Source organism: Schistocerca gregaria, chromosome 1 (genome assembly GCF_023897955.1).
Source record: "Schistocerca gregaria isolate iqSchGreg1 chromosome 1, iqSchGreg1.2, whole genome shotgun sequence".
In the NCBI taxonomy this organism is placed as follows: Eukaryota; Metazoa; Arthropoda; class Insecta; order Orthoptera; family Acrididae; genus Schistocerca; species Schistocerca gregaria.
This window is the reverse complement of record NC_064920.1, coordinates 456,390,512-456,412,501: the sequence shown is the minus strand read 5'-3', so window position 1 is coordinate 456,412,501 and position 21,990 is coordinate 456,390,512. Positions and strand designations below refer to the sequence as shown.

Sequence of the window (21,990 nt, the reverse complement as noted above, 5' to 3'; positions counted from 1 at the left end):
AGCTAGTAAGACCTAACAGTGTCAGTAAGTCCATTGTGTGAATTCATTCCACAACTGCAGGATGTGATAATATGTCAATGCAAATTATTGGTTTCCCCATTGATCCACTGCTACCAACAACCACAGACATTTTAACCATTCTCTGCCCTCCAGCATCTTCCTAGCAGCCTGGAAGCAGGAACTAATGGAATCATTACCCACAAAGGACTCAGACAAACCACCTTCTGGTTACAGGCCCATTTGCATTCTGCCTGCATTATGCAATGTTTCACAATACATAATCCATGAACAGCTTACTAGTTATGTAACATCAAATAACCTTTTAGGTGAATATCTGTCAGATTCCCAACACAATCACAGCATGACAACTGCTGTTATAAAAATGACTGATGAACTGTGTAACAAGCTGAAGCCAAACAAAGACGACTATTATGGAAGTTTTGGATTTCAGCAAAACTTCCGACACAGTTGAATTTGACATTCTACTTGCTAAACTCACAAGTCATAATTTTTCTTCAAGTGTTGTACAATGGCTCTGCTCATACCTTACATCCCACCAATAGTATATAATGATTGGAACAAAAAGGTCACAAGGCAGGGATGTATTTTCAGGGATCCCACAATGACCAGTACTGGGCCCATTACTTTTCTCAATGTGTGTCAATGATGTGTCAGCTGTTTCCTTCCACCGCAAATACCACCTATACACCAACAGCCTTCAGTTATATCTAAGTGCAAGTCCAATAAACCTGTGCACAGCCAGCGAGCATGTAACTGGTGATTTACTTGCCTGATCAGAGGGGGCACAGAACATTGATTTGAAACCTAACTCATTTAAAATACAACCAATCTTAGTTACCCACAAGACATACTACCGTGCAGTTCAGAGAATATCTTCCACCCTTAATCCTAAACAGCACAGAAATAATATTTCCTTCTATTGCAAAGAACTTGGGGATAGTTGTGGACTACAACAGACTGGATTGTGCACACAACTGCATTCTGCATGAAGGTGTCAGCAGTACTTCATCCACTACAGGAACATAAAAATATTTCCTTCTGAGCTTAAAAATAATCATGAAGTGTCACCAATACTTCCCACACTGGACTATGGTGATGCTAGTCTCCAAGAATTTTCATACGGAAGATCACACAGGCCACAATTTGCAATGAATGCTTGTGTACCACACATTTGTGACGTATGCTATTTTGAGTATATCACTCCCCCGCCCCCTATAAACAATTACCATGGCTACATTTCAATATTTGTAGGTACTACCATACTTACAATTGTTATTTCATCTTCTCTATCATCTCACTCTCTCTTATTTAGTAAATCATTTTCTGTATCAGCAACTTGATACAAATATCAGAGAAATTAAATTCCTTCAAAACTTCTAAAAGACAGCTAATGGTCAACCTATCACAAAAGTCATCTCTCCCAAATATTACTCTGCAACTCTCATCAATCCATCCCCCTCCCCAACTGTTTCCTCTCCCTTGTCACAGAGTTATTTATTTAAATGCTGTTCTTTGCTATTTGCAATTTCAATCTTTCTTTATCCCTTCCATTCCTGATAATAGTAATGTAGTGCTATGGGTGACAGGAGGTGCCGTATTAAAACTCGTCCGAGCTTTTCAAATGATTTATTTTTTCCACTACAGAGCTTCATCGACCTCAGTCCACATCATGGGCCCTGCACTGCTGAGGTAGCACCCCAGGGGCCTGTGCAACACACTGTGTTGAGCTGTCCTTGTACGCCAGCTGCAGAGTTCCAATTACGTCAGGATGGCTGTGCTAGCAGCCGACTCAATGGTCACCATCCCCATTGAGTCTACACTGCTCCACCAGGAGCCGTAGGACATCCGCGCTGCTGCTTGTTCCTCGGATGGCATAGCTGGGAATGCGGCGGCAATGACCGCTCCTGTTCCGGCGTCCAAACCTGCGGCCCTCACCTTGTAAGTCTCTGGCGTGTGTAGGGAGACTAGACGACTGCCCGCGGTAGCGACCTGAAGAGTGGCCCGCCCTGGCTGGCTGCAGACCTCGCATCAGCCTCAGAGGAATGAACCAATGACCTGCCGTAGACTGGGACACTGTCGCCTCATCTGTTGCCATGTGTCGCCGGTAGTGTGACATGCCCCACTGTCCAGGAGAGCTGCCACACTTGAATGAATATCGTTGGAAAACCACACCTATTTATACTCAGCTCCGCGGCTCTGTTTTGCTAAGGAGTCATGTACACCCCACACTATGGTTGCATCAGTGGACCCCTTCTTCCTATATCTTGTGACATTCAAACCGCTGCGTTTAGGCTTTTCAGCAGTTCGATGGCCCTTGTGGCCTCCATTCCATTTCGCAACCGCTGGTCAGCGTAACTTACTGCAATCCAGCCCACACCTGGCTGTAACTTGTGCTCAGAATATCGCACAAACTAACTTTCCCTATCCTAAATGGTTGTGCCGCTACATTATTCCCCTCTTTGGAAAGACCCGGTCGCCGGGTTCTCCTTTAACTAACTCTTAAACTTGTTTGGATTGTCACTTATGACATGCTTACTCACTACTAGAAAGCTTAAATATGATCTAGTGCCCTCTTAAAACCATGACATGAAACAAAACAAAAAAATTCTTTACTGGACGACCACTGCTTGATCGACCCTTTACCTACTTGTCTCACGCCCTCAGTATCCAATCCATTGGGACTTTGACTACTCTCGGATCCTTCTGGGAATTGGCTCTCCGCCTGATCAGAAAGAAAACAGCACATAACAAAGTTAAGGATGTGATGACAATTGGCACAGAGGTGCTCAAAATGACCGTTATTTGCCGTTGCCTTTCCCTATATTGTGCGACATGTTGAACAAGCTGTTCAGCTGATATGCGCCCCTCTTGCTCTAAAATTAACTGATTTACAGATCTCAACAGACCTGGCTCTAGAGTTTGATTTAACAAGGTCAGATTCTGCCTTGGTAAAAACTCTAATGTGGTTTCTGGCCAGTACAGCTGTGGCTGCGTAACATTTAATTGTGTGACTCCTGAAATTGACGCTGGCAAATGGAAGGTTGGTCCTATTATGTTACACTCGGTTCCAGTAATTAAAATTCCGCTCCCTCCGAGCTCTACACGTTTCGCTTCCGTAAACAGTCCTTGCTCAAAACAACTTGCCACTACTACCAAATTCTCGTAGTTGGAGAAGATCCAAACTCAACACAGATTGTGTGACTACTTTCATCCTTAAATTTACATTATATGAACTGGTGCAATAAACGTGACTTTCCTGACCCAGCACTGCCGATAACAAAAAATTTAAACAAGAAATCGTACGACTCTGACATAGTTCAACACATACTTATTACGGCTCTGTTGTTAAGTAATTTTTCGCTGCTGTATTCAATTGCGTAGACGCATAGGTTACAGGATGTTCTTTCCCATCAATTGCCTGACTAACAACATACCCTAACGCTTGATTCGATGCATCGCATGCTAGTATAAACTCCTTTTCAAAATCTGGAAACACAAGAACCGGACTTGATGTTAACACTTCTTTCAGTTTGTCAAACGCTTTCTGACACTCTTCTGTCCACTCAAATTTCACACCCTTCATAACAATCGCGCCAATGGTTGTGCTAAATCTGCAAAACCCTTCACGAACTTTTGATAGAAATTGCCAAGTCCGATGAATGACTGCACTTTCTTAACTGTTTTTCGGTTCCCGAAATCCCTTACAGCCTGTACCAACCTCGGATCTGTTTGCACTCCGTCCTTACAGATAATATGACCCAAATATTTTACTTCTTCTAACGCGAAATGACACTTCTCCGGGCTCAACGTCAAACAAGCTGCTGTTAACCTCATAAAAACTTGCCTTCACCGCTGTCTATGTTGCTCCATACTACTTGAAAACACTATAATGTCACCCAAATAAACAAGACACCGCCGTGGTTTCAAACCCCTCAATACACTGTCTAGCAACCTCTGAAAGTTGCCGCTGCGTTTTTCAAACCGAATGGCATTCTAATGTAGTGGTAATGGCCTCCGGCTGTAGAGAAAGTAGTTTTTGGACGATCCTCTGGAGCCACTTCTGATGATAACCACTTGTCAAATCCATCGTAGGAAAGTACTGGCACTGTCCTAAGTGATCCAAAGTCTCCGATATGTTTGGAATGCGGTACGTGTCCGTTACTGTCTTATTATTGAGGTATCGGTAGTCACAACAGAACCTGTATTTCTTAGTTCCATCTGCAGATTTTTTAGGCACAACGACAATGCCCACTCCCTAGCAACTATTTCTATGCTCTATAATACCGTCCGCAAGCTGCTGATCAATGAAATCTTCCACCATCAGCTGCAAATACTTCGGTATTCTGTATGGTTTACGGCAAACTGATGCTTCATTCCCTGTTGGTATCCTATGTTGAACTAATGGAGTTGCTGATAATGGCCCTTGTGGAAAAAACGAATCCCTGAACTCCCACAATAATTCTTCCATCTTCTCCTTTTCTCCTTCTTTCAAATGCTTAATTTTGTCACGCAATGCAGTTCCATTGGCAGTTAGTGGTTGTTCGCTTCGCTTACCTCCCTAACACCAGTCTTCATCATCTGGCACATCCAAATTTGCTACTAAAACTCCTTTCCTCAAATTCGGGTCTACAGCGCTAAAATTATCCACGTTCACGGTAACTACTCGCCCGTTTTTCCCCTCCTGTACGTGTACAACACTACGTTTCACAAAACAACCCAATGAATCCAACTCTTCATTATCCTCCAATGGTTCAATAACACATACTTTACCCATGGGTAGATTTGACTCCACACTTACCCAAGCGACTTCCTGGTGCCACGAGACACACACTCAAGCAAATTAAGCCTTAATGCTAATGTACGCAGTTTAATTGGTTTGTTCATTACGTTGAACGCCCCTTGCGACAGCTCTGCATTGACAACAGTTTCCCCTGGCAGAACTAACATTACACCGAGTTCCACAGTTTGTTGTCCAAGGTCGATTTTGGTATGATGTTGATGCAAGAAATCTACTCCTAGGATCATGTCATAGCCCTCTCTCACCCATAGTACTACCTCCATGCATGCATTAAATTGGACTTTCCCTACGTTAATGTCAACTGTCACCAATCTCCCACTGCACGCAACCTATAACGTGGTGGGTCTAACTTCCTTCGTCCCATTATATTCTTAGTAGCCACTGACACTTGCGCCCCTGTGTCCAACAAAATCTTAAAGTTTTTAGTTCCTACGGATCCTACTAGTGAACAGTCCACCTCTGCATATGTATTCGTAGCATTGAAATTAAATGGGAGCTCCTTTAGGTGGGTCTTGGGCCCCCTCTGTCATTTAACGCTTGTCCACCTCTCCTATCTCCACTTCTCCCTCCTCCACGCTGCTGATTTCCACCCCTTCCTCTCGCATACTCGTGTTGCTATGTCTATTTCCTCACACTGAATTGCCAGCTGAATGGTCAAATACAAATCTTTTGGAGTCCCTTCACGCACTTTCATGACATATGCAACGGTAACCCTCTCAAAAATACAGTAAGTGCCCTTTGTTTGGCCTCTTGCAACAGAACACGATTCGCTTCATCGCTCTGACCCAACTCTTAAGTGTACTCATTAGTTTCCTTTAACCTGTCCACAAATTTCTCCATCTCCCCCTGTCTCTTTGTCATTGTATTTAACCTCTCCTTAAAGTACTGAGCGCTATTCTGTTTCTTGTACCTTTGTAAAAGCCCTTCCAACTGCTTAAACTGCCCTGCCTTCCTTGAGGCCTCAGAACACCTTACATATGTTTTCGCTTCACCCGTTAGTCTAATTTTGGCTACATGTAACAACTGCTCATCAGATCAACCATTCATCGCAGCTCAAATTTCCAAGTCCTCCACAAACGAACGCACATCCTCAGATGCCTTGCCAGAAAATGGAATAATCAAACTTGTGGCAGCTGGATCAATCTCCTGTACCGTAGGCAACAACGACTGATCAGATGCAATTTACCGCTCACTTCTAGATGTTAATTCATTTCTGAAGTGTGTATTGTCTGCTGTCAATTGTGCAACTTTTTCCAACAAAATCTCTACCACTTCTTGTTCTGACACACCTTACGTCCTTGACTCTGCCATTATGTTGCTTTCGTTCTCAGCTAGTCGTTTTGTTTTGGGACTAAGTACAAGAATAATCTGACTTCCTACAACTCCATATCATCATACTCAGTAACATCATAAACCAATACAAAACAATCAAATGCCACGAAAAACAACATCTTACTGTCCCAAATACACTAACACTTATTCTGACAAAATAAATAATATGCATATGCAAAACATTTAAAATGTGGCTTCTGGCAAGCCATACTCATACTCATACTCAAAACACCAACAAGAAAGAAAATGTTAAAGACTCAAAAGAACAATTTTGACAGCACTCATCATATGTTGTGACTGTACTGCAGGCGGTGGGTTAGAACGTCGTACTGGACAGACGACGTCCACTATTCTGACACCAAATGTAGTGGATGGTGTCAGAATGTGACGTATTAAAACTAGTCCAAGCTTTTCAAATGATTTATTTTTTCCAATAGAGAGCTTCGTTGACCTCGGTCCACGTCAAAGGGCCTGCATTGCTGAGCAAGCATCCCAGTGGCCTGTGCTACACACTGTGTTGAGCTGTCCTTGTACGCCAGTTGCATAGTTCCAATTACATCAAGATGGCTGTGATACGAGCCGATTCAGCAGCCACCATCCCCCTTGACTTCGCACTGCTCTGCTGGGAGCCGTAGGCCAGCCGTGCTGCTGCTTGTTCCTCGGCTGGCGTAGCTGGGAATGCAGTGGCAATGACCGTTCCCATTCTGGCATCCGAACCTGCGGCCCTTACCTTGTAAGTATCCGGTGTGTGTCAGGAGATGAGAAAAACTGCCCGTGGTAGCAACCTGAAGAGTGGCCCGCCCTGGCTGGTTGTGGACCCCACATCAGCCTCAGAGGGTCGAACCAACAACCTGCCGTGGACTGGCACACTGTCGCCCCATCTGTTGCCATGTGTCGCCAGTAGTGTGACATGCCCCGCTGTCCAGGAGAGCTGCCACACTTCAATGAATCTCGTTAGAAAACCACACATATTTATACTCAGCTTCATGGCTCTGTTTCACTAATGCATCACTCTGAGTCATGTGTGCCCCACACCATGGTTGCGTCAGTTGGCCCCTTCTTCTTCGCGACATGTGAACCGCTGCATTTACACTTTTGAGCGGTTCAATGGCCCCTGTGGCCTCCATTCCATTTTGCAATCTCTGGTCAGCATAACTTACTGCAATCCAGCCTGCACTTGGCTGTAACTTGTTCTCAGAATACCGTACAAACTAACTTTCCCTATCCTAAACAGTGGTGCCGCTACAGTAAATATTGCTTCACATTTATGCCATTCTTAAAGCACATACCACCACCACCACCACCACCATCGTGAATGCGCTTTTATCATATCTTTGGTATGTGTTGTTCCTGGTCAGATGTAAGATGTAAGAGAGGGCACCAAGGACATAATTTAGTCAGGCTAAGTATGCAATAAATAAAGAAATAAAATAAGTAACTCAGTTCCTTGCCACCTTTGGACATTTCATAGCTGCCTGCTCTGTATAGTTATTATGAAAGCTGAAGATATTATACACCCACTTAGGTAAGGGTAGCCTTTTAAAAGTAAACGTACCAGTATTACACTTTGTACTAATATCACCAAGTACAGTGTTTTAAGCCCACCTCTATAACAGTGCATGTCTAGTTTACATTCTTGCACTGTTTTTAAGGTCAAAGTTTACAGCCAGTATGAATCTCCACTCAATTTCCTGTCATTGTATCATGTCAATAATACACAATTTAGTATTTTTGAATTTTCTGCAGCCATGTAGTATAAGGTCCATCAGCTCCGTCCCCTTTTCTGTGGGATGTGTTACATTCACAATATTTAATCCAAGATGACAAATGATTTCTGCATCATAGTTTATAGTAGGTATTGTGAAACTTAATTCATTTGAATTCATACTTGAGAAGCAAGATATGCTAACTCTGTCTCCATGTATGTGTTTAGAAACAAAAACACTAAATAAAATGAAGATCCCACAAAAAGGACAATACTTCATGGCACAAGAAACTGGACTGGAAATAATTAGAAATCTAAATTCACAGGCAAAAAGAGTAGAAATAATATGCAGTCAAAAATAAATTATGTAAGAATATCAAAAACTGTGTCATTAATTAAAATGAATGCAAAGGTATGAACGAATTTTTTATCCGAGGCATCTTTCAAAATTTAGTAAAAGCTTTAAATATTTTGTTTCACATTCTGTGAGCCCTGTTACTCTATAAATAAATGGCTAAATAGACTTAACTGTATTATTGTGTACATATGTGATTAAGTGATATGTAGGTGATTAATAATGTACTGCTTGGTAGATTCATTGTGTAATATTCCTCCTCCTCCTTCTCCTCCTCCGTCAGTTCCAAACCACATGATGGTACACTCACACGCATTTCTTCACACATAATACAGTCAGACATAAGAAGCTTCACTGCAGTGAAAACAAGTTACTGGAGCAGCATGAACAGCTGCTATGAGGGCTGGATGTGCTAGCAGCTGCCGAGCTGATGGCCGACTTTTAGGTTCCCTATGCAGCATTATTGTTATAAGATCATGAACTGTAGAGTCATAATGAGTTGCTGATACTGGTGGTACTCTTGCTCGCAATATCTGCATCACCAAGGAAGCTAAAGTCTGTAATGAAAACACAGTATCTAACATAAATAAATAAATAAATAAATAATAATGGGAGTACCTGTTCACAATTTAAATAATTCAAAAATTATAACAACTAGTTTAATGAAGCTCTCATGATCACATGGAATTTATTTTTTACCATGCTATTTTACCTTCAAAAAGATCATAAACCAAGTGCTTGTTAAGCAGAATAGAGAGAGAACCATCTGTGGAACTTAGAAGGTATGCATGGAAAGAAACAAAGGACAAGCTGATACTGAGTTGATCTATGAGGTTTTCATGGATAACTGCATTGGCAGCTCATTACCCCACCACAGACAGATATCCTGGTTGTAGTCATAGTTCAGCACACAATTTTAATATTATGGAAGACATAATTGTGATGGTAATGAAAATAAAGTTGAAGTTGGCAGAACATGCACCAAGGAGTTTATAAAGGAAGGGATATAATGGAAAAGTTACTAAATTATCTCTCCAATCAAGCTTGGCACCCTATTAGTTTCAGCTATTTGACATTTTAAAAAAATTGTCTCTGGAAACATATTCATTTCAAATAAGTGGTAATTGCAACTAATAGGCTGTCCATGTTCCTCACCTCATAAATTACTGATTTTTACATAGAAAACAGTCTCTCACTGCCAGGCAAAGAACAGCCTGGTATTCACAATAACTTTTAACTTATTTTTTGTGAGCTTCCCTCAGAAAATCACTCCTACTGAAAACTTCATTCTTATAGACTTAACTGCAGTGACACTCAAAAACTGTTTCAGTACTGCAGCAAGCATTACACATCCTTAAATTTGAAGAGAAAATGAATTCAGTATTTAAACATGTAGTTCTATTTAAAATTATCATCTTCCAACAGCATTTTAAATTTTGCGTGAAGTGTTTACTACATTATGTGGCCTCATCCAGAATGAGATTTTCATCCTGCAGCAGAGTGTGTACTGATATTACACTTCCTAGAAGATTAAAACTGTGTGCCAGACAAACTCAAACTCGGGACCTTTGTCTTTTGCGGGCAAGTGCTCCACCAACTGAGTTACCCAAGCACAACTCGCAACCTGTCCTCACAGCTTCAATTTTGCCAGTACCTCATTTCCTACTTTCCAAACTTCAAAGAAGTTCTTCTGTGAACCTTGCAGAACTAGCACTCCTGGAAGAAAAGATATTGCAGAGACATGGCTTAGCCACAGCCTGGGGGTGTTTCCAGAATGAGAAAAGTTTGGAAGGTAGAAGACGAGGTACTGGCAGAATTGAAGCTGTGGTGACAGGTCATGAATCATGCTTGGGTAGCTCAGTTGGTAGAGCATTTGCCTGCAAAATGCAAAGGTCCTAAGTTTGAGTCTCAGTCTGGCACACAGCTTTAATTTGGCAGGAAGTTTCATATATGGCCTCATAATTTTAACGAAATTTTTATTTTCATTTTTTATGGTTATTCTTGAGGCCCCACTCCTTTTTGTGATTGGTGTAGAAGCCAACATATGTCACAAGCACCAGCATGTTTCTGGGCACCAGATTTTTCTACTTGGGGACCATTGGAATGTCACTTTGAATCGCAGTTTTCACAAAGGATGGCCATCAACAAGTACAAGACAATAGGATGGTAGTTACAATACTGTCAAGGTAGCTGTGATATGGACTGACATCAATAGCATACGATCAGCTCTGTAGTCATTACTGACAAAGACAGTAGGCAAAACAGTCAGCATATCACATAGGCTCACCAGCTGATCATGTGGCCCACAGTGAAGATCACCACTCTTCCATAGCAAACTGCTCACTACCAAATCAGGAACATTACCGACTTCCCACACTAATACCACATCACATGCTTGGATTATGGACTGGTCTTTGATGGCAGTGTGTTAATTTACTCACTGATGGCTCAACAATGATTGGTCTTGATAAAATCTCTCTGCTGTTGCACACAATGGCCCAATAACAAGAAAACTTGGTGCACATGATTTATTCATACTACCTTGAGGCAAAATACTGAAGGGTGTAAAAATTTTTATTGGGAGGGACCGTATGCGGGAAGGGTGAAAATAGCTGATGTCAGTGTCAAACCCACAGTTATCATGGTCTTAAGATTCATAGTGACAGTTCCAATATCATTCAAGTTCAAGTTAGTTCAAAAGAAGCAATTACATTGCTTATAATCTTTCAGATGGAGCTAATTGTCATTTCACATATCTATGTTCTGAAAAACTGGGATGATTCAGTAACCAGAAGATAAATTAACAAAAGCAAAAATAATTTGCATAAAGATTGTGAAATCATTATTAAAAAGCAATGAACTGATAGCAATTTAAGTATGACAAGGAAAACAGCACCACGTAATCCTTCAAACATTAACACAAATGGTATAAATCAAATAAGTATGCCTATCAAAATAAAGGCACTGGTACTAGAACACAAGGAACAGTTTTAAAGATTTATGAATCATTCTAACCTGTGCAACTTCATTTACATTCAGCTGTACACCAATTAGATCATTTATTAAGAGAATATGGCTCTCATATTTAAAAAGACTGTGGGTAAGACTTACATGTCACACAGAACTATGTAACAGCATTTAAGAGTACAGAATTATTTCCATTTCTCACCTGCAATTTAAGGAAACAAGCCTGACACTTCATGGGAGATTAAAACTGTGCACCACACTGGGACTCAAATCTGGGACCTTTACCTGCTGCAGGCAAGTGCTCTACCAACTGAACTAGCCAAGCATTACTTACAACCAGCCCTCACTATCTTATTCTGCCAGTCTCTAATCTCCTTCCTGCTTAACTTCTCTAAGCTGTTCTTAATGCTTTGAAGGACTAGCTCCTTGGAAGAAAGAATATTGCAGTGACATGGCCACACCTCTGCAAGTTCCTTTCTACCAGGACACCTACTTTTAATACTTTTAAATCATTTAAATGTGTTATGAACTGCATAATACAAATCATTGTACAATTAAGGATTAAGTTGTTTGGTTTGAAGAAGTATTCCCCTGGTTGCAACTACTGATTGCATGGTTGGGACCATATTCACACACTTTTGTTGTAAGCATTTTAGAAGAGTCCTCTAATATCCTGGATGAATCAATTGTATAGATCAAGAACAGGATGGGGCCAAGTATGGAAACTTGAGGGCAAAACAGTTAATGTTTCGCCACTGTGCATTTAGTCATATTCCTGTGGTATCATTTGTTTATGTGGTCTTTTGTCTTATGCTGTTGAGTTATGATGTTGAGTGTGCAAGGCAAATGTCTTTCAAGCTAAAGTATTTTAGTTTATTATCTACACAATCAAAGGACTTGGCAGTTTGACAGAAAATGCAAATAGGGTAATTATATTCATGTAGGTCTGCTAGAACTGAATATCAGTATGCGAGATCATATACTGCCTTCTCTGTAAAGGAAACTTTTACCAAAACTAATCTCAGTATTTAGTAGGAAAAAGAATAGTATCAGAAAGGTCCTACAGTATCCTGTTTTAAACTACCATCTCAAAAAGTTTTGAGAACATGATGCATGGGGCGTAGGGGGAAGGTGTGGATGAGAGAGACGGTAGGTGGTAGAGATCGCAAGCTTACCTTCACTTTTCAGTTTTATGAATGATTATTGCTGTTACATATTTCAGTCTATCAGGAATATACCTTGAGTCAAGTGATTACAAAGGTAACTCATGGTGTCACTATGAAACTGGCACACTATTTCAGCACTTTGGTTGAAACATCATATGAACTATTTCTAGAAAGATACACTTTAAATAATTTCTATTACTTATCACTTGCTAACCCAATACTATAATGCTCATAATCTTTGCAGCTCACATTCTAACACAGCACTCACCGGGGCTTCAAATGGCCTTCGCAGTGCAAGCATCTCATAGATGACTACACCAGTAGCCCAGATATCACTCTCACGCCCATAGTCACGCCCATCACACAGCTCTGGAGATAGATAGCATGGTGTACCCACTAGTGTCTGTGCCCGAGACTTGCTGCAAACAATTTCCATGTTCACAATCATTTCACATACTTCGATGTGACTACAGAGCAACTAAAGGTCACAACAGATATGGAATTGAGCTTCAGATTAACAATGTATGTGTTCTAACTGCATTTACTATGTTATTAACAATTGATGCAAGAATCTTCTACAAAATTCTTTTGGCTATGCCAAATTTGGAAGATTAAAATTCAAAGTGTATTTTATTGTTCTCTGAGCTGCAGGCACATCTTATCATTGTTGTATTTTCTCTCTGCCTTTAAGTTTCACAGTTTGTCATTCCCTCACAGTCTTGTCAAGTTGTATTTTCCTAACTATGTAAACTAAATCAGTTGAATCAAATATTGCTGATTCCCTGAATTGGTATCATCAAATGATGGATGATGAGTAAACTTATAACTTCTGGAATACTGGAGAGTGGAGAGATCCCAGGAAACATGCAAAGTCAAATGGTGACTTCATGTCAAAACACCAAATGGCTTCAGATGAAGATGCAGTTGTTACAGCTGCAAGATCATCTGCAAAAGAAAATAGATGACTGTCAAGATCAAATCAGGACAATAAATTATCTCTGTAAAGTATGACTAGCAGTTTGCTTGACACACATGGTGCAGTTTCTAACCCATGAACGAAAGTGTAGATTCCAAAGTTTCTGCTGGAAAAATCAGAGCTGTGGTTCACAATGTTGGACTCAGCATTTATGCAAAGCAATGTTACGAGAAACCACATGAAGTTCGCTGTAGCAGTCAACAGTTTACATTCCAGGGCAGCAGTGATGATTCCTGATTTGGTACTGAAGCCATCATCAGAACAATACCTCCAGTTGAGTAAAACACTGGTCAGCAAAATGTACCATTAGACCAATGCATGCAGCAGTTATTACAGAGTTAATGTATCAACCATAGAATGTTGTCAGATGTATGGCATCACCTGAGGAGCATCACCGAAGAAGAAGCAATATCTATGTCATGTATGATTTGTGCAGCTATTATTACCACTAAAAACAGCTGTGGTGATGTGTGAAATAAGTGACATCAGCTTCATATTTGCAGTAGTGAATGATGTGCTCATAATGATAGATCAAGGAAGTGAAAGACAAGCAGGTCATGAAATTCTGCAAGAGCACAAAGCTATAAATAAAGGAAATGAGACAGTTCCTTAAAGCAGTATCAAGCACATAAGCAAAGTTAAACAGTGTCAGATGTTCAAGATTGTCCCAGTAATTAATGACAGCTTGCCCATACATGGAAAGAACCAATCATGCTTGCTTACATTATCACATCAGTTTATATAAGGGGCAAAAAAGCAAACCATTGCTATTTATATGATCAGCTCACATCTTTCTCCTTAGTCACACAGGTCTCAGATTGAAATCATACCACAAAGGAAACCTATTGCTTGAAATGTGGGAAAGGAACAAAAGAGTAAAACTATGCGTATAACCACACTGAAGTATAAAATGAAAGTATCAAGCCAAAACTGAAAACATAATGAAACAGAAAAAAATGCAGTAAAAGGTGTTAAAATAATATAGCATATGGCCTTGGCTGGCTGGATGGCTGGATGGCTGGCTGGCTGCAAGAATAAAAAAGGATGAGCCAGCCACTATGCAACATACTGAAATCACCAGCCTAAAAACACAAGCGAAGTCACGAAGTCAAACACAGATATTGAAAAGATGAACACCAAATGAAACAGACAGCACCAGAGAGAACAAGGAAGAGTTAAAATGTAGGTAGGATGAGGGTCTGAAAGATAAGGGTCAGGCACCCACCATTAAAAAGAATGAAAAATACTCCCTTTATGGATAAAATGTCAAGCTATTTTAGATGTTGCGGAATTGTCATCTAAAAGCAAAGGGAGGGGTGTGTTTCACGGAGATTAAAAGTCTGCCTCAGGGTGGCTAAATTTGGGCATTCCAAAAGAGTGTGGACCACGGTGAAGCATGAACCACAGTGGCACTGAGGTAGGTCCCATGAGACACGAGGTGACCTTGAGTCAGTCAAGTATAGCCAATGTAGAGCCGGCAAAGAACAATGGAGTCCTTGCAAGAGGTTCGCATGGAGGACATTCACACATTCATCATCTCCTTTACCAGTATGTAACTTAGCTGGCAAAGTCAGGGAGTGCCTTTCTGTATTCCAGAGCCCAAAAATCTTTGGCATAATACTGTTCGAAGATCAGATTCCACTATGCCAGTCTCCAGACTCAGTTTACGAGTAGCCTCTTTGGCTAGGCTGTCAGCAGGTTTATTTCCTGGGGTTCCGAAGTATCCCAGGGTCCATACAAAGACCACTGACCATCCATGTTGTTCAAGGATGTAAATAGACTCATGAATGGACTTAACCAAAGCATGTCGAGGATAGAATTGGTAAAAAGCTTTTAAGATGCTCAAGGAGTTGCTGCAAATGAGGAAGGCCTCCCTGGGGCAGTAAGGGGTAGGCTCAAGAGCACAAGAGGTGGCTACCAGCTCTACAGCCATCTGGCAAGAAGCACTATTCAGTATATCCTGCATGAGCATAAGCAAACCCAGCATGACCATCAAAAGTGAGCCATATGTGTAAACTACCTCTGAACCCTGGAATGCTCCAAGAACAGAGAGAAACATGCGTTGGTTGGCCACAGGATGAATCGAGTCTTTTTGAACTTGTGAAAGGTCCAGACAAACCTGTGGTAAAGGTATACATGTTGGAGGTGTATGTGAGTGGACCCAGAGGAGATGTGGTATTGGCAAAGACTAGTTCAATGAGAAGGGACTGGACATGGACTGCAATTATAACACTGATCTGGGCTGCCATTGCAGGAGATGGACTGCCACAGTAGAGGAAAGGAGACCATTAATGGCCACTAAAAAGAGAGGAATGCTCAATATAGAGCCCTGCAGGACTCCATTCTCCTGTATATGGGGGAGAACTGTGTGAAGCACTGACGAACTCTGAAGGTGGTGAGCGACAAAATGTTCTGTATGTAAATGTGGTGCAGGTCCTGGAGGCCCTACTCATGTACTGTAGTGAGGGTGCGGTGTTTCCAAGTGGTGTCACAGGCTTTTGTCAAAAAAGACAGCAATAAGGTAGTGACGATGGGGAAAGGCCATTTAGATGGTAGATTCCAGGTATACCAAGTCCTCAGTGATGGAGTGACCTTGGAAAAAAAAACCTGGGTTGGAGACTAAAGGAGCAAACAGAGCTGCCAATTCACCATATGTTCAAGCAGCTTACACGGAACATTGGTGAGGCTATTAGGACAATAGCTATCCATATCAAACAGGTTCTTACCTGAGGAACAAGAGATTGCTGATTCAGCTGGAGGAACAATAGTTGTAATAATATTCTGGCTCTCCACATTGATGTTGCCATGTGATGGAGATCCAATAGTGATAGCAGAAATGAAAGCATCCCAGTCAGCCCTGGTAAGAGCCCATCTGGGTAATGTCCAGTTGAGTGACATTGGGGCAGAGACAGGAAGAGCAGAAAGTAGTCACTACCACACAAGTCATCGTGAGATCTCCAGTGAATAGATGGCAGAAGGCCAGAACTGCAAACAGATCAATGGCTGACTAAGTGCCACGTGTCACACTGAAATGAGTGGGGACAGCCGTATTTAGGATGCAAAGGTCAAACTGAGTTAGTAGATTCTCAACATCCTTACCACAGCCAGTAATCTTGGTTCCACCGCATGGGTTATGGGCATTGAAATCATCCAAAAGTAGGAAAGGTGGGGTGAGTTGATAAATTAGCGTAGCCAATACATTTTGTGATACTTCACCATCTGGAGGAAATTCAACATTGCAGATCCTAATTTCCTGTGTTGTTCTCATCCTGACAACCACAGCTTCTAGAGCTGTCTGAAGGGGCACTGCTTTGTTACAGACAGAGATAAGGATATACGAGTATGTATATATTCTACCTGACATGCTGTTAATCTTTACAATCTTTGTAATATTCCTGATAGGCACAAAGGGTGGGGGTCCGCATTACTGGAAACCAGGATCCCTGAAGGGAAATGCAGAAAGCACTTCTAATGCTTAATAATTGTCATAGCTCAGCCAGATAGGGAAAAAACACCACAATTCTGCTGGAGGATGATACCCTCTGTAGTCTGGGAAGGCATGCAGGAATCAGAGAAGCAGTTTATCCCTCTGGGTCATCTACAGCCACTGGTTGAATGCTTGCACATATTACCATCACTGCTGAGGTGTCCACTAGATATATAGGTCTCAGGGGATGCGAGAATCTCTCTGTCGTCCTCAGATGCAGAAATGATAGGCAGTGGTGGTATGGGGGCCACCAGAGTTTCTCGTTTCTTACCAGGTTTCTTCTCCACAGATGACACAGGTGGAAGGAGGGGCATGTGGAGTATTCAGATGCAATGGACGTCCACAATCTTGACATGTGGTGCTGGAATTGCACTGGAAAGACATATGCCCAAACTTTCAGCACTTTAAACACTACACAGGGTAAGGGACATATGAATTTATCTCACATCAGTATACTATCAGTATACCTTTTCAGGTAACAAATCATCGTCAAGGGCCAAGAGCCAAGATGAAGGCAGCGGTAGCAACACTATTATCTTTCTCCTACGATGTGCTGGATGAAGTGAACACCCAATTGGTCTAAATTGGCTAGTAGATTCTTGTTTGACTGCAATAGGAGTTCTCTATGAAAAATAAAACTCTGGACCATGTTTATGCTTTTATGGAGAGTGACCAAAATGAGAGTATCATCCAGCTTGCCACAGGCGAGCAATGCCTGTGACTGGGCTGGGGATGCTGTCTGAATTGGGGCTGATCCATTTCTGATTTTGGACAGTGATGCCACTACACCCAAACTTATCTTCCAGGTTTTCAACAAAAAATAGTGACTTTGAAGCCAGAAAGGAGTCCCCATTTGTTTTCTGCAAACTAAGTACCAAAGCAAATATGGCACTTTTATCTGTGGCCCTACATTCCTCCCATTGTGCTGCTAGGGAGGGGAATGCTTTCCCTTCTTGGAGACTGCTGGGGCAATTCGGCCACCAGCAAAAAATGACATGGTCCACTTCCTTGCAGGTCATCTGCCCTGATACTGCCCATTCTGATCAGGGGCTCTCCCCACAGCTGCCACCTAGCCACAGCAAAGGCCACCTGGCATGAGGCCACTGGTGGGAGCCCTGATGCCCCAAGGAGATTGGCATACATGGGTGTTTGCAGATCAGGCATCAGCAGAGCAATCCCTGAATTTTCAGAGGGCTACAACCAAGAGGGTACATTATAACCCCTCCATGACAGACAAGCTATCATGATGGTACTGGATGTGAAAAAATTCACCAATATAATGGGTGCAGAAGAGGACAGCAGACCCTGCAAGGCATCCTCACCAAAATAGCTGGATTATGGATGAAGTTGCAGAGCCATGACAATAATAGGTACAGAAGGTCTCAGCGCATAATGAATGTATGATGCACCATGCAAGGCATCCTTCCCCAAATGGCCTGCACTTCTGAAAAGGGGGGCCATAACTTAGATGGGCAATAAGATGACTCATATTAGTCACCTCTTACAACAAGCAGGTCTGTTCTAGCCCCTGAACCTACAGGGGAATCACAAATGTGATCAATCTGATACTAGGCTATAGATAAATCTCAGTGTAACCAGATTATGACGACCAATAAAGTCATTTCAGATACTATAGGCAAAGATCATACAAGTACCATCTCCTTGCCATGTAGCTTGGTTGTGCAAGAGACCACACAGGAAGCTGATGTCCAAATAGGACAAGTGTAGCACACTGTGGTGCACCATAATAAAATGACACCTGGCCAGCTAGTCTCTTGGAGGCTAAGAAAAATGGCTACAACAAAAACAGTTTGAAGAGACGCTGCAAGCTGGCATTATACACAGACCAGTTAGCATGTGGGCATCACCACTGCATTTGTTGAAAAAGAAAGACAGCACTTGGGGGCCCTGTAGAGATCACCATGCATTAAATGCACGTATTATCCTGGACTGCTATCCAGTTCCTAGTACAAGAGTTGACTGAAAAGTAATGCCTCCACCTTCGTAACTTTTCAACAGTTGGCAGCATTGCTATGTGGCAAGTACTGGCTTGTTCCATAGCCTCTTCTCTACAGCTCCAGTTGGCAGGAAGCCTTAGCATTGAACGAGTGTGCCGTTAAGGTATAAAAAAAAAAAAAAAAAAAAAAGGCTCTGAGCCCTATGGGACTTAACTTCTGAGGTCATCAGTCCCCTAGAACTTAGAACTACTTAAACCTAACTAACCTAAGGACATCACACACATCCATGCCCAAGGCAGGATTCAAACCTGCGACAGAAGCAGTCGCGCGGTTCCAGACTGTAGCGCCTAGAACCACTCGGCCACACCGGCCGGCCAGCAACGTGCAGTCATTGAATTCTTGACAGCAAAGGGTGTCACCCCAAAAAATAATCACCAGAGAATGAAAGCAGTTTATGGTGATTGTGTTGATGTGAGTACTGTGCATTGTTGGATGAGTAAGTTTAAAGTTGTTGAGGTGGGAACATCGGACGTGCATGACAAACAAAGAGCTGGACGTCCTGTGATAGCAACCACCGTGTTTCACAAGCAAAATGTTGACAGATTGATTCAGGATGATCGTCGTATCACTCAGAGAGAAATTTCAAGCACAATCAGCATTTCGCAAGAGCGTGTGCATCACATTACTGCTTTGCTTGGCTGTCTGAAGATCTGTGCACGATGGGTACCCCGGATGCTTACTCCTGAAATGAAAGTGCACATACTTTAAATTTGCCAGGAGCTTCTTTCGTGTTATGAGAATGAAGATGCACAGTACTCGCATCAACACAATCACCATACACTACTTTCATTCTTTGATGAATCTCCTTTGGGGTGACACCTTCTACTGTCAAGAATTCAATGAGTGCACGCTGCTTAAATCACTTTGACCAACCATCTAGGCAACGTTCCATACTTTACACTATAACAACGCAACTGTTCAATGCTAAAGCTTCCCGCCAACTGGAGCTGTAGAGTAGAGGCTACAGAACAAGTCAGTACCTGCTGCATACCAAAGCTTCCAAATATTGAAGAGTTACAAAGGTGGAGGCATTACTTTTCAGTCAACCCTCGTATAATGAAGTTCAAAAATGTGCTAACCAGAGGTACGATCTTCTGCATGGTTGATTGTTAAAAGGTTTATAATCAGATACTGTTAGAAGAAGAGAACATACTGAAGACCACAGTAGTAACATCATTTGATGTATATAAACACCTACATATGTCATTTGATTTACAAAATGATGCCAGACATGGTTAAGGGGACTGTGTTTCTGTTTCATTTATTTGGATAATATCTCGATATTTTCTCAAGCAGCAGTGTTGCAAGAGGAGCACATCAGAACAGTGTTCAGCAGGATATACAAATAAGGTCTAATAATAAATAAAGCAAAATGTGTTCTGCACCAGAAGCAGGCAACATCTCTTGGGCATACTTTTTCAGTGGCTGGTATATCCACTAAAAGGGAAGATTGAGCTGATTAAGGACATTCCATGCCCAATGGATTTCCACCAATTAAGATGATTCCTGGGAACTGTTAATTCTATCAATGACACCTACAAGGAGCAGCAGAGATTTACGCACCACTACAACAGCACTGTCAGGTAATGACACCACAGGATAATGACCCCTGCCATGGATGCCAGATATGCAGCGCATATTCAAAAAGATAAAAGCAAACTAACAGAAAGTAGTTCTGTTATCTCACCCAGTCCAAGATTACCATTAGCTATAGTGGTAGACGCTACCCTGCAAGCTATTAGTGCAGCTCTCCACTTGTCGGCCATAAAAGATTGGAAGCCATTAGGTTTTTTTCACCCATAAGCTTTTGTGCCAACTATGTAAAACAGTTGACAGTATTCATAACCCCACCCACCCTAGTGCAAAAGCTGATGATGGAGAGGTTTTTGTGGTCCAGTATAAAGAAATTAAGAAAGAAGTTAAGTGGACTGACATGCACACAAGCCAGTGGGAGAATTCCCAGAGACAACAGGGTATTTCTCCCAAGTTCATACAGAAACCATGAGCTCGCTGCTGCCATCGGGAGGATATCACTATATACTTATCATCATCAACAGATACACTCAGTGGGATGATGTGATACCAGTCAGTTACATCATTGAAGAGACAACAGTAAGGGCTGTTTTAATGGCCTTTATATCCCATTTTTACTGTCTAGCTCATACTGCAACAGATCAGGAATGGCAATTCAAGTCGAGACTGTTCCTCGAGATGTCCACATTATGTGGTTTCCTACACTAACATACAACCAGCTACCACTCCACGAGCAATGGAATGGTAGAGAGCTGACACAGAATATTAAAAGCTGGAGTTATGTGTCATGCTGCATGGCATGTAATCCAGACATTGGGAGCATCGAAAGAAGAGATGATTTATGGAGAACCATTATGCCCACCATCAGAGATTGTTTCATTGCATCAGTTACCAGTGGCTACAGAACTGCCACATTTGTTGTTGTAAATCAAATTCAAAATAGATCTTAAAAATGCTCTTACACAAAGAACTTAAAAATGATCATTTTGTGGTGTTGCAATTCTTCTTCTTATGTCCATGCTTGCTATGAAAATAGGACAAGGAATTCTGCCGTACACAAGACACCTGTCCTATTTTGTTTTACCCAGACATGTTTCAGTACTTTTTATGCTACCTTCAGTGGGTTACTTTTTATTTTCTTGCTTACATGATGCTATTGGACATTTATGTTAGTAGATAGCCTGCTACACAATCTACAACTTCTCATGGCTTTGATGTCGCAGTGCTTTCTCGTATGTTGTTGGTGAGGCCTTCACTTAGGGCACTTTGTTGTCCTTTAAAATCAACAAGGAACCTTCAATTCTGCAACAGTGTTGATACCAACCTGGTAAGTTTTGGATCCTTGGTGAGAACAAGTACTTTTTGTAAGAGAATATGATGGTTAACTGCATCATAAGCAGCACTAAAGGCAATGGAGGTACCTCCTGTGATGTGTCTGGTTTCAAACCCATCTTCAATACGTTGAGGATCTGGCCGAGGTTCTCTGCAACAGTGCTCTTGCCTCATCTAAAGCCTACTTGTGAAATGAGCAGTTAATCAACAGGCTGAATGAGTCAGCTGAGTAGCATTCTTTGAATATCATGTATAGCTGTCACAGGAAAGATAGTGGCCTATAGTTCTTGGTGTCCCTAT

The 21,990-nt window shown here is 41.7% G+C and overlaps 1 protein-coding gene across 2 annotated transcripts in view; it reads right to left on the bottom strand.

Annotated features, from left to right (window-relative positions):
- Positions 1-7,367: 7,367 nt before the first annotated feature.
- LOC126352375 (serine/threonine-protein kinase Nek8-like) overlaps positions 7,368-21,990 on the bottom strand; it is a 125,144-nt gene continuing 110,521 nt past the window's right edge. Inside the window, exons 5-6 of one of the 2 annotated variants that reach the window (XM_050002682.1) lie at positions 12,613-12,763; positions 7,368-8,768 (exon numbers count right to left, since the gene is read on the bottom strand). In XM_050002682.1, the coding sequence (XP_049858639.1) occupies positions 8,547-8,768; positions 12,613-12,763 (373 nt within the window). In that variant the 3' untranslated portion in view covers positions 7,368-8,546. The remainder of the gene's footprint in view (positions 8,769-12,612; positions 12,764-21,990) is intronic. The other variant, XM_050002683.1, reaches the window with a different exon arrangement.